Genomic DNA, 13,059 nt, shown 5'->3' on the forward strand with positions numbered 1-13,059 from the left:
CCTTTAGCTCATTAGCTTCCTAACTCCCAGGGACTCTGAATAAAGTCCAAACCAGGCCTCTCTCCTTGACTCCTCCTCAATCTTTCAACACAAAACAACTAACCAGTTGGGTGTCCTCCAAGCAGCTACTCTAGGCACTGCTCTAGGGCCTGGGAATGATGCCTTGGACAACACAGAGACAATCCCTGCCATCGTGGAGCTCACAACCTGGCAAGCCTTCTACCAAGTTTTGTCCTCAATTTCTCTAATTATTTAAAAAATATTAAAGTAACAACTGTAATAACTATATCTCAAGGGGTCTAAAAATAAGCAGTACTATTTATAGATTTATTATCACCTATTGACTTTATTTAATATTAGTTCTTCATCATAAGTGAAAGAGGGAGAAGAAATAAAGGGGGGACTATTATTTATCGAAACCTGCTGTATACCAAGAATGCACTAATTTTCTTGTCAATTTCTCAAGGTTTCTCTCATTACTAGCTATACAGCTTTTATTTTTCAGTGGCCAAAATATAATATTCCAATTCTGCAAAAATGGCACAGCTGAGTTTCAAATAATTTCAGAAACTGAAAAATTACTTGCTTCAAAATCTATTTTAAGTTAAACTGCAGAAATGAATTGATTTTTATGAAATACTAGGTCCACAATGAACAAACGCTTATTATAGATGATACACAGGAATGGTGTGCGTGTTTATACAATGGCTTATCATATGACACATTGATCTTGTTAGAACCATAAAACTGCTCAAGAAATTTGCCTTGGAGGCCAGGCCTGATGGCTCACATCTATAATACTAGCACTCTGGGAGGCTGAGGCCAGAGGATCACTTGAGGTCAAGAGTTCCCACACCAGCCTGAGCAAGAGCAAGACCCTGTCTTTACTAAAAATAGAGAAAAAAAAAATTAGCCAGGCATGGTGGTGAGCACCTATAGTCCCAGCTCCTCAGGAGGCTGAGGCAGGAGGATCCCCAAGCCCAGGAGTTAGAGGCTGCTGTGAGCTAGGCTGATGCTACGGCACTCTAGTCTGGACAAGAGAGCAAGACTCTGTCTTAAAAAAAAAAAAAAAACAAGAATACAAGTTTGCCTTGGAGAGAAGTAATTAGCCCTGTATCCACACAGATACACAGACAAGTAGACACATACACACACACACACACAATGAATGGCTTCAGTGGCATCTTGTTTCAAGGTTTTTATCTTAGTCTGTGTCCTCTTTAACTAGGTTGGTTAAAGCCAGCTGACTATCTTGCAAATGCACGCCACCAGGCACCAGAAGGACTTGCAGATAAAATGCAAGAAGGGACAAGTCAAATGCTCACCAAAGAGACAGAGGATCAAAAGACTCTCCTCTGGTATTTTAAGAGAGGGTGTTTAATTTTAACCACCAAGGATAAAACTTTGACCACCTGCTATGACCTTGTTGTTTTCACATTCAAATTCAGTTGAATCCAAAACTCTACCACATCCCTCAGTTCAACTCCTGGCTCCAGCACTCAATGAAGTGAAATGCACTCAGTACCACTCCCATGTGGCCAGGTAGAGCCACACCACACGAGAGCAGTTTTGGTGACAGACTGAAAACTGAGCCACAAAAGTCCTACCTAGCTAGGCAGCACAGGCAAATTCAGGCCAGAGAGCTGAAGCCAAAACAATTTCACCAACGTTTTCTCTGGGCAGCAAGCTACAAAGGCAAGATATCTATCATTAATTCTACTAGAAAAAGGTTAAAAAAGCAATGATGAATTCAAATAGATTAACTTGTTTATATTCACATAGTTAGAGAGCTACAAACTTTAGTAACAAAACTTCAATGATATTCTGTCACATTTATTAATAAAAGATTTTGTTTACTTTTTAATGATCTCCCAGTGGACCTGTAAGATCTCTCTACACTGAGACTTTGCATTCCTGAAGTGAACTTCCACAGGCCACTTCCAATCTCCAAACTGGCCAACATGGAACCATCTGGCCAGACTCCCAGCTATCCCACTCAACACACTTCTATAGAGTCTTGTGGTTCTAAGCCAAGTCCACACCACAAGCGAACTGCCTTTTCAAATTTTACTAGTCTTCTCTAGGACTCTAATCTTGTTTTTCATGCGGGGGTACTTTAGCAAAACCACTACAGAATAAAGGATAGCAAGACTGCTTTGAGGGATGAATGCTGCTAAGGCAGTTGATGAGGCTTATTTCTGAGCTAACTTATGCAACCAACTCTTCAATGAAAGGGATTCAGATTTGTGTCCCACCCCCTAATTTATACACTAATACACGCCAGGAAACCTCTAAGTTACTGTACAACAGAAAGCAAGAATGTAAAAAGTGCCAGGTGCAATAGCACAAGCCTGTAATCCCAGCTACTCAGCAGGCTGAGTAAGGAGGATTGCTTGAGCCCAGGAGCTTGAGGCAAGCCTGGGCAACATAGTGAGACCCAGCCTCATTCATTCATTCATTCATTAATAAGAATGTAAAAGTATCCAAATGCTATAAAACATGTCCAGAAAATAGGCTAAGAATTTTGGACTCTATAGGTAAAAATCTGCAGCCACTTTGCTGGCTCTCTAACTACTAGTACCTCAGTTTCTAAGGCATCTCTGTAAGATGAGAGTTTTTGGGAAGGTTAAGTAAGTTAACATATACAGAATGCTGCAAAAGGACTTAATAAATGTTAGCTATCACTATTACAGGTGCATGAGTTTTTGAACTTTCTATATCACACCACTGAACACATTATACTAACATCCCATTATTCTTCCTTAAAGAAAAAATTCATTATGTTTGTCACCAGTTAAGTCACTCCAAAAAAGGGGAGTGGGGGGAAGGGAAGACAAGAACTCTCATATTATACCATAGTCAAAGTATAAATTGCTACAATCTTTCTAAATGGCAAATTGGAAATAAGTATCAACAATCTTAAAACTTAGCATAGCCTTTGATCCTGCAATTCCACTTCTAGAAATTTATCCTAAGTAAAATAATCTCACAAGTAAATATAGAGGCATATGTAGAACGATAGTCACTGAAGGGTCATGGATAACAGTGGAGGGAAAGAAGAAACAAACTAATGTCTAATAAAAATAAATTGATTAAATTATCACAAATCCATAAAATGGAATATTACTCAGTTTCTGAAACTTATAACTGACAACATAGCCATGGGAAGACACCCATAATAAGATGTTAAGCAAAAAAAAAACCAAGTTGGAAAACAACCATATGTATAAGAGGATCCCATCTTTGTTACCAAAAACTGTTTATCAATAGCTATATGCACACACACAAAAAAAGGGTTTAGAGATACATATGCAGGTAGTAGACTTACAGGTATTTTATAGCTTTCTACCTTTTACTTTTCTGTATTTAAATTTTTCCACCATAAACCTGCAGTTAGTTTTTTAAATGCAAGAGATATTGGCTGATCATCATAAACTGATTATCTGATTGATTCTAAAATAATAAAGTTAAGCAAAAAGTGATTGCAAGATTTATCTTTATTTTTAAAACTTGTATTTACATATTTGGTAATTTATTAAATACTTTTAATGTTCGGTCTAGTTAGCCAACTAAAAAAATTATATAAACTTAGTACCAAGAAATTAGTAAGAGACTTTTAAGTAATAGATGTCTACTTACTACCATAAAATACAGTGGTTCAAAAATTAAATGGTTTAGCTTTTGAGTTTTATACATTTTTATACATCCCAATTCTTTATCATCTTCATAACCACCATTTACTAAATAGATGTATCTCAAAAACTTATGAAAACAATTAGAAGTATTTAAACTTTATCTACTACCATTATTTCCATTTTCAGCTGAGAAAACTGAGGCATTGAGAAGTTAGATCAAACTCACAGACTATGTGTGGTCAAATCCAACTTTCCCCAGAGTTTATGCTCTTAGCTATCCAGCACTGTTAACTACATAATAAGAACCTGTTATTTATGGTGCCCTGTGGTGGACTCTTGAAAAAAGGAAGTGAAGGTCAAATTTTATTAGTATGAAAAGTAAAATTGGAAAATATACCAATTTTCTATATTTTTAGAAACCAATTTTTATAGCAGTATGTTGGACTTATCGTAGCTTATAAAATGGTATTTTGATATAATGATAATAAAATGATTTTCCACTACACTGTGACTTAAACTCATATTTTGAGTCTCTAAGCAAATATTTTGCTAGGAGTCTTCTTTCCAGCTTATCACCTTGAGCATGCTATACCTGAGAAAAGCTCTCTCCTTCCAAAACTAACCAAACTTACAGAAGTGGCTGAAGTATAGTGCCTGTGGCTCCTAATTTACAAAATCAGTGATTGCTAAGTGATAAGATTAATTGGACAAGTAAAGGTTTAAAAAATTGGCCTCAATACAATCACTCAACAAACATTTTATCAATGTCCTCCAGGCACTATTTTAGGCACTGGGGATAAATTGCTAAACCAAAGTCTCTGCACTTCCAAAACATATATTAGGGGTACAATTACATATCTGAAGGTCATAGCCAATACTTTTTAATTAGCAGCCTAAGGTATAAAACTTATTCTGCCATTTCAAACAGTTGCTATCAACTTCAGGAGCTAGCCCCAGGACATGGTCAGGGAAAAAGCACAATGCCAGTGGCTCTCCAATTTTCCTGTGCAGGAGAAATTCCTGAAGCACTTGTTGAAAATACCAATTCCAGAGCCCTACCTCCAGTTATCTGATTCTGAGGTGAAGTGACAGAAACCCGTATTTTTAACAAATACCTCAATTAATGGTTATGTAAGTGATCAGAGGTCCAGACTTTGAGAAACCCAACCAGTAAGTGGAGCCATTCAGAAGAGAATGATCATTTAGAAGGAAAAATCTCTATGGCAGAGGAATTTGAGGTGAATAATATAAACCCAACCTTCATGTAATTAATTCTCCATAACTCTTAAATTTAGCAAATTAAAAAGATGAGTAAGAGTAGAGGAATTTACCAGCACCTCCTCCTTAATCTCTTACAGCTTTGAGAGTTTGGCCCAGTCTAGGCATTCGGGGAAAAGATAAACTCAAGCAGAGTTCTACTACCAGTATGAGAGATAAACATTAAGAAAAAGCAAATTGTGAGTCAACTGCAAGGAAAAAAAAAAAATGCTAAGAGGGACAAACATTTCAGGGAACTAACTTGCTACCACTCGTTTTATGCCCTATTTCACAATGCTTAGTATCTGAACAATCCACAGGGTTCCAAAGTACATTAAAATTTTGTTTATTTCCTCTCTCAGGCAGAATAATAATAGAGTTTTGTGAAGGTGCCATGTGCCTCAGCAATTTCAACAGATACATTCTTTCTTTTTTCTTATTCTCCAAAGTGCTTCAGAGAGATAACATTCTGAGAGAATGAAATTCCAATTTCTTTAAATGTACTATCAGAAATGATCCTTACTGGACTACTTAGAGGTGTTTAAAATAATTTTCACACCATCACCAAATTAGTGTCCCTCATTTCTTCATTTAGATAATTTAAAAGTTCCTGGGTTCTTTACAAACCTTCCTCCAGAAAGAATTTCTCTTCTACACATATAGTTTTAATGTTTTTAGTTATAAGCAAACTCCCATTAAAACGATATAAATGTTTCAAGCCAACTAGTAAAAAAATATATAACAAAAACATAATATTTTGCTCTCAGAGATAGACAAATAGAAACAATAACTATGAAGGGTGTTTAAGCTTTTGAACTCTCAACCTTAAAGTCATCTAAAAATAAAGGTATCCCAACAAATACAGTCCTCCTATTTGGAGGGTTTAGAGTGGCACCATGCAAACCAGCTGGCCTGCTGGTTCCTGCCCTCACATCCGGTCCACTACATAATCATGAGATCTCTGTGCCTTTCTCTTCATCCGTTCAACGGGATTAGTAAAACTGCCTCCCCGCTGACAGAATTGAGACTTTCCAGATGCATTTGTTTGTACGGTATTTGCTTTTATTATCTATCCTTTTTATTGGCCTTGTTTTTATTATCTGTACGTTCTGACCACGGGAACAGCCACGAGAAGGATGCCAATAGACACGCACAAAGAAACGCATCTGGCCGGTGTCTGTATATATTGAAATGTTCAGGCTGGTGCTGCCTTTAGATTAGCACCGATGATGACAAAGTTCTAAAGGAAACTTTCATATTGAAGAGGCTACCAAAAATCCCCACACCCTCCAACTCAACAGAAAAACTGCTAATCTATTTCTTCAAAAGCAAAAGCCTCCTTTAGTGTGAATCACAACAAAAGATTGATTGCCCGTAGGAGAGATGTAATCTACGAAGTTGTCTTCTAATCCAAAAGCAATAGAAATGAAGAAAGGTGCAGCCTATTCCTCGTCGCTTTCCTTTCCTTGGGAATGCTGAGTACATGTCCTCGTTCCAGCGAGAGACCGCAATCGTGCCTCGGGTCCACACTGGAAACCGCGTCGGTGCGAGAAGGGAAAGAGAAGCGGCAGACCCCGCGGACGCGGTCACAGGGCGAGGGGAGCCGCTTTCTGTTAAATACCATCACAGGCGGCCGGGCGCACCGCTTAGGGCCAAACGGCATTGACTGCCCTTCACTGACAGGGATTTTGCAGGCACGCGAGAGAGAAGAAAAAGGGATGAGCCGAGGCTCCAGGCTGGGGAGAGGCAGGCGGCGCGCTGCCGCTCCCCGCGAGCTCGGGCTCCCGGGAGACGGACGAGGTTGGGCCGGCCCGCCACACTCCGGTGGCCGAGGGCGGCGAGGTCAGCCCTGGAAGAGCCGTCCACCCCCGGAGTCCCCATCGGAAGGGAGCGAGCCCGCGCGGCGGGCCGGGGTGCAGACGCCCGTTCAGCCCCGAGCCCGTCCCACGGCCTCCCGGCGCCGGTCAGCCGGCCGCCCCGCCGCCGGCCCCGGGAGGAGGGGAAGGACGAGGCGGGCGGCGGCCGCGCCACCCGCGCGCGCGGCACGGGGTGAAGGGCGGCCGGGCAGACGGGCGCCCCGGGCGGCCATCGCGCCGACCCCCGCGCCGACCCCCGCCGCTGCGCCCGGGCCGCCACCGTCCATCCCACTCCTCACCTCATCTCCGGGCGGGTCCGCGCTGCCGCCCCAGGGACAAATCAATGCAGCTCACACGCCGCGGGGAGGGACGCAGGAGCCGCAGCCCCGCACACCATCCCCGCCCGCCTCTCCGTCCGTCCCCGTGCCCGCTCGGGATTCTGCCTCGCGAGCCGCCGTACTACGGAGCAACCAAGCTGCGCTCCCGCCCCTTGCTTCTCCACTCTTCTCTACCTCCGTCGCTCCCTCCCTAGCTCCCTCGCTCCCGCCTATCTCCTCATCTCCCTCCGCTGCCTCCCCCCCGCCCCCGTCTCCCCTCCGTCTCCGCCCATCGGTGGGTGGGGACAACAGCCTGCCAATCCGAAGGAAGGACCTGTACCTCCTCACCGCCCCCTGCTGCTGGCCCCGCTCACCGGCGGAACGAAAATGGGGGGAGACTAAAAACTCAGAGTGACAGACAAATAAGCCAATCAGAAGGCGCGGAGGGGGCGGGAGTAGAACTCCCCCTCCCCCCTTTTATCCACCCCCTATGAGGCGTAACGGGAGGTTTCTGGTCTGGAGTTTCCTTATCGTGGATTTTGGTGATTTTTGTTCTACAATTTCAGTGCATCTGCCCGTTGCCGTGCGAGGCACTAGATAGGATATATTCACCTAACTTAGTTACGGAAGGTTTTAAAGGAAAGAACAATGTGGAGACGAATAGGAAGGTGGTAAGGTATTCGGTTGGAATGAGGAAGGGTGTGGCCTTTAGCTGAAATCTGCATAAAACGGAACCCATCCTAGGGGACTCCAACTTCGCCCCATTTATCGGTCGCCGTGGGGCGGTGCCTCGTCTTTTTTCGAGCGGAGCATACCGGGAGGAGTAGTTCCGAGGTCGGTTGCTATGGCGTTCTCCACAGCCTCCAGGAGGCCGACCCCGCCGCACGGACTGACGAGCGGCCTGACCAATGGGGGCAGCGCCTGGGCTGAGGGGGCGGGTTCTCTGCGGAAGGACTCGAAGGTGGCGGTGGCGAAGGCTCAAGCCGTGGGGGCAGCTCAGAGGCAGGTGAGCCCGGGGAGACGCGTTGTGTGTCTTGGGCAACAGGAGTTTGGGCGAAGATCGGGAGACGCATCAGGGAACCGTCCGGCCCCGGGGAGGAGGGTGTTTCGCGTTGCATCCCAACCTGAGACCCGTTCTTGCCCGGGCCTAGCTTAACTGAGGCCGCTGAGGGGCGGGTAAGACCAGATTTGACGGACGATTTCCTGGCCCTTTGCAGGTTTGGGTTGTAGGTTTTATGTTAGTTTGCATATCCCGCCACGTTTATGAAGGCAAAGGTCTGAAAGATCCTTTCTACTTAATCTCCCATGTTGGATTCCCCCCCGTCCCCCCCGCTTATTTTTGTTCCTATAATTGGAATTTCTTTTTCTTTCTCTAGTACTCCTTCGCTGCCACGTCTTTCTTCCCCTTCACGTTTCTTTTTCGGAAAGCAGTTACCTAAAGCACTCGTATTCGCATTTATGTGGCTTTTGGGCCAGATTGCCCTCTTCGTTAAGCTAACCAGCGGAATACTCTGTAAGAATCACGTCAGGATCATGTTAAAACTGCACATACTGATTCTGTAGGTTTGAGCCTGGATCTGAGAATCTGCATTTCTAATAAAATCCCAGGTGGTGTCTGTCCACATTGTAAGCAGCAAGGTTCTACTTAAGTCCAGTGAAAATATAATGCTAGCCACTTCTGTAATTTTCAGTTTTCTGGTGACCACATTAAAAAAAGAAAAACGTGAAATTAATTTTAATTATACGTTTCATTTAACCCAATAGGTCCAAAATATTATCATTTCAACACCTCTCAAATATTTAAAAATTGGGGTGTTTTATATTCTTTTTTTCGTATTAAATCTTGGAAATATGATGTGTATTTTACACTTAACAGCACTTCTCAATTCTGACTAGATACAATTCTAGTGCTCAGAAACCACCTGTTATTGGACAGTGCAAATCCACTGATGTATAGTCCACTGCAGAAATTAAAAAGCGTTAAAAGTAAGATTGCAGTGATCAAACCCTTCAATGCTCAGCGAAATGGGCTTGAGAACTACTTTAGAGGTTTTCCACCCAACTTACAGAAATAATATTAAAAATAGCTAACATTTACTGAAAGCGTGGTGTTGTGCTGAGTGCTTTGAATATATTATATAATCCTTACAGCAGCCCTTCGAAGTAACTACTATTATTGTCCCTATTTTATAGATATGGTATCTAAGGCCCAGGAAGGCTAAAATTAAGTAGCCCAAAGTCATACAGCTAGTTAGTAGGAGAGCCAGGATTCAAATTGGGTTAGTTATGACTTCTAAATCCTATCCATAGATCACTGCAGTGTAAAAATTACTTCCTTTTATCACTAATTTCACTTCATTGATGCCTCTGTTCTAGCTTATGGCAGGGATAAATGTTCAGATTTGTAACTGAGAGGTTTCCCCATACAAGATCAAGCTGCCAGTCATATGCAATGAAATATTTTGGTAGTTTTAAGCTCTCTGGGCTGTGCATTTAAAATCAAAGTTCTGGATTGAAGAAGAGAGTTGAAAACCTCAAGGAGATATTTAGGCCTCTGGACCCTGAGCAGTAGTGAGTCTTTTTTCATTTGTGTACCTCTTGAGGGAGGAGGGTAGGAAAGCTTGGGAATTCTTAAAGTGCCTCACTATAGAATCATAGTGGCTTTTGGTTTTGTTTGTAGTGAACTTTTTTTGTTGTTGTTATAAATGAATGTTTTCTTACCCTTGTAAACATGAGCTATTTCAAGGACAACTTTATGCTTTTTGTAGGCCCAGTGAACGGTACTACATTGAGCTAAGGAGAGTTTTATGAGTAGAAAAGCAAGCATACACATATCCACATATGCTAAAATATGGTATTTTACAAAATAATTTTTTCCATTTTTTGTACATAATAATACATCTTGTAAAATTATTTTCTCTTGATTTTGAATTTATTAGTAAATATTCGATCAAAATTATAATTCATATTTTGCATTTGAAACAAGAAATGGTTTCTTCAAAATCCTGTAGTGACTTGGAAAATTAAACAAGCATTTACAAACTGCAATAATGTTAGTAGGTTGAAAAGATCAGTTAAATCAGTTGGAGGGGAGGTAGTATAGTATGGTAGTGTTTAAGGAGGATTCTTCATTGCTTATATTGTTTATATTTATAGTCACCAAGGACCTCCACCTGCATTGTTCCAGTGTCACATGATTAAGCACGCATAAAGGGAATACTCTTTCATCACACCATTGGCTCCCTTGTTCCCCAGAGGTATAATTTGGGAAAATACCATGTTAATTCAAAAATATGAATGAAAGTTAAGGTTCTCTTGTTCCAGATCATGCCATACATTGAATAGTAACTGGACGAGAGATTTCCAATCTTTGCGATAATGACCATCCCATACCACCTCACCCCACTCCCCACCCCCACCTCCAGAGATACTAGCGAGGGAATGCTCATGTAAGACATCTTAGACTCTTAAGTTAAAATGTACTCTGAAAATCAACAGATAATAAAAATAAAGCTTTAGAGGTGGGGTAGGTAATCAAAAATTCTTTTGAGACTCAAAAGAGGTCTTTGTTGAGAGACACTGTTAGATAGGCTTATCTATGGTTGCATAGATAAGCAACAATTTGACATCTCCAAGCAAATGTCCCTCCCATCTTTTTTTTTTGCTTATACCTAAAGACTATATGAAAAAAGAAATAATTTTTCTTTTCTGCTTCTTTATCTGGCTTTAGATTTCAGGTTGTATAAGATGTAGAGATATGCCACATATTGTCTATGGCCATACCTCCCTGAACACAACCGATTTCTTCTGATCTCCAAAGCTAAGTAGGATGGGGCCTGTTTAGTACTTGGATGGGAGATATGCCACACATATATAAATTCAATCGAGTATGTCTTGATAATATTCATCGAAATCTAGATTGTCATAATTAGAAGGGACCTTAATGGTCGTCTGATCCCCATGTCACACTAAACTGATGTTTGAATCTCTTTTAAGAAGCCCCATAGGCCGGGCACGGTGGCTCACGCCTGTAATCCTAGCACTCTGGGAGGCCGAGGCGGGCTGATCGTTCTGAGCTCAGGAGTTCGAGACCAGCCTGAGCAAGAGTGAGACCCCCGTCTCTACCAAAAAATGGAAAGAAATTAATTGGACAGCTAAAAATACATGTAGAAAAAATTAGCCGGGCATGGTGGCGCGTTCCTGTAGTCCCAGCTACTTGGGAGGCTGAGACAGTAGGATTGCTTGAGCCCAGGAGTTTGAGGTTGCTGTGAGCTAGGATGATGCCACGGCACTCGCCCCAGGCAAGAGAGTGAGACTCGGTCTCAAAAAAAAAAAAAAAAAAAAAGAAGCCCCATAATGTGTATCCAGCCTCCGTTTGAATCCCACTAGTGATAGGGACCATGTAACTTCATGCATGTTTCCATTCAGTTTTAAAAAATTATGTATCTGAAGTTCTTATAACACATTATTAGCTAGAATTGCTTTCCAGGGTTTAGCCAGGTGTAAGCCACTGTCATGGCATCTCTTGTGCCTATCTTATTATAACAGACACAGAAGAGCAGTGCAATTGTATGCAGCAAATATCTGTGTGTTTGCACATTGCTCACGCAGAGTGCCGTTTGAGTATACAGATTTTTGGAGACTGTTGCCTACACCATTAAGAGATGTCCTACGATTGTTATGACCATGAATTCACCACCCACTTTAAGAAGCAGAGCTGACTCATCTGGTTAGGACTACTGTCCTCCACAGCCTGTATAGTACAGTATTTTAACCAAATCTCCCACTACTTACTTATGGTTATGCTGACCATGTTTCGTTGCTAAATATTTGAGCATGTGATTTAACATTTTTTTCTGACATGAGATGTGTATGAAAAGTCTCACAGATTAGTAAGAATATTGTTAAAACTTAATTTACCTCTTTCCAAATGATCAAAATAAAACTGAATATTTCCCCCGAAGAATCCAGCTAGTATTATAATATTGTACGCAGGTCCTTACACAGGATGAGGAATAGGGCATTGTTTACCCACACAACCGAAGAGAGCCTGGTGTGGTGACCATATGGAGCATGTGGAGCCTTGTTTCAGAGTTGACTTCGTCTGTTTTTCTGTAGCCTAGTTGCTTGACAATATATCTTTGCTTTCCTTAAAATAAAAACAAGGGTGGGTTAGAAACGTAATTGAACTCTGAACCTGAAGTGGCCATAATATTGCAGAGTTTGTGTTGGGGAATAATAAAAATTTGAGCATGTAAGAAGAGTTTGGACTTTGAGGAATTTAGTTGGCCACAAGATAACGGATTGGATGAGGGAAATGAAGACATTCAGCAGCCCGAGGACATAGCCCAGGCCTGAGGCATTCAGGTGTTTGCATATCACCTATGCCAAGGTGATGGCCCTTGAAAATGAGCAGGCCAGGCAGGATATCATAAAGGAAAAGAATCTTTGTGGTTGATAATACAGAAGGAGTTATGATTGAATCTAAGATATCTCTGATGACTCAAGATTACAGCAAAATCTTGTGTGGGGGAAAGATGAGTCTAGCTTTATGTCTGTTGAATTTGAGGTTGATCTGATAGTTGGGACACTTTTGTCCTGAAAGTATAGGTAAGGAATGATCTGTAGAGGTTTTATTTACAATTATTAATAGATGAGCTCCTTAGGGGATTGAGTGTGACAGAAGAGTAAGTGAAGTTCATGTTGCTGGTATAAGAAGGATAAAACCATTTGAAATTACTTCCCATTGAATTTTTGGAAATCCCTTAACAGATCAGTACCTTTATTAACCACTTTCTTAAAGTGTTTATTATAGTCAAGTGTTTACTTTATGCAAAGTCATCTTTCTCCTTTTACCAAAAGTTATTTAAAATAGTTGTCTTCTTAATTTTTTTTTTTTTTTTTTTAGACAAAGTCTCACTCTTTTGCCCGGGCTAGAGTGAGTGCCGTGGCGTCAGCCTAGCTCACAGCGACCTCAAACTCCTGGGCTCAAGC

The 13,059-nt window shown here is 41.6% G+C and overlaps 2 protein-coding genes across 2 annotated transcripts in view; one reads left to right on the top strand and one right to left on the bottom strand.

The window, feature by feature from the left end:
• The window catches only part of ITSN1 (intersectin 1 (SH3 domain protein)), a 222,442-nt gene extending 215,084 nt beyond the window's left edge, over positions 1-7,358 (bottom strand). The window contains exon 1 of the mRNA XM_012657331.1: positions 7,048-7,358. The gene's annotated coding sequence lies outside the window, so the exon portion shown is untranslated. The remainder of the gene's footprint in view (positions 1-7,047) is intronic.
• CRYZL1 (crystallin, zeta (quinone reductase)-like 1) overlaps positions 6,365-13,059 on the top strand; it is a 45,968-nt gene continuing 39,273 nt past the window's right edge. The window contains exons 1-2 of the mRNA XM_012657332.1: positions 6,365-6,855; positions 7,810-8,071. Of these exons, the coding sequence (XP_012512786.1) occupies positions 6,365-6,855; positions 7,810-8,071 (753 nt within the window). The remainder of the gene's footprint in view (positions 6,856-7,809; positions 8,072-13,059) is intronic.

Source organism: Propithecus coquereli, unplaced genomic scaffold (genome assembly GCF_000956105.1).
Source record: "Propithecus coquereli isolate 6110/MARCELLA unplaced genomic scaffold, Pcoq_1.0 Scaffold54, whole genome shotgun sequence".
Lineage (NCBI taxonomy): Eukaryota > Metazoa > Chordata > Mammalia > Primates > Indriidae > Propithecus > Propithecus coquereli.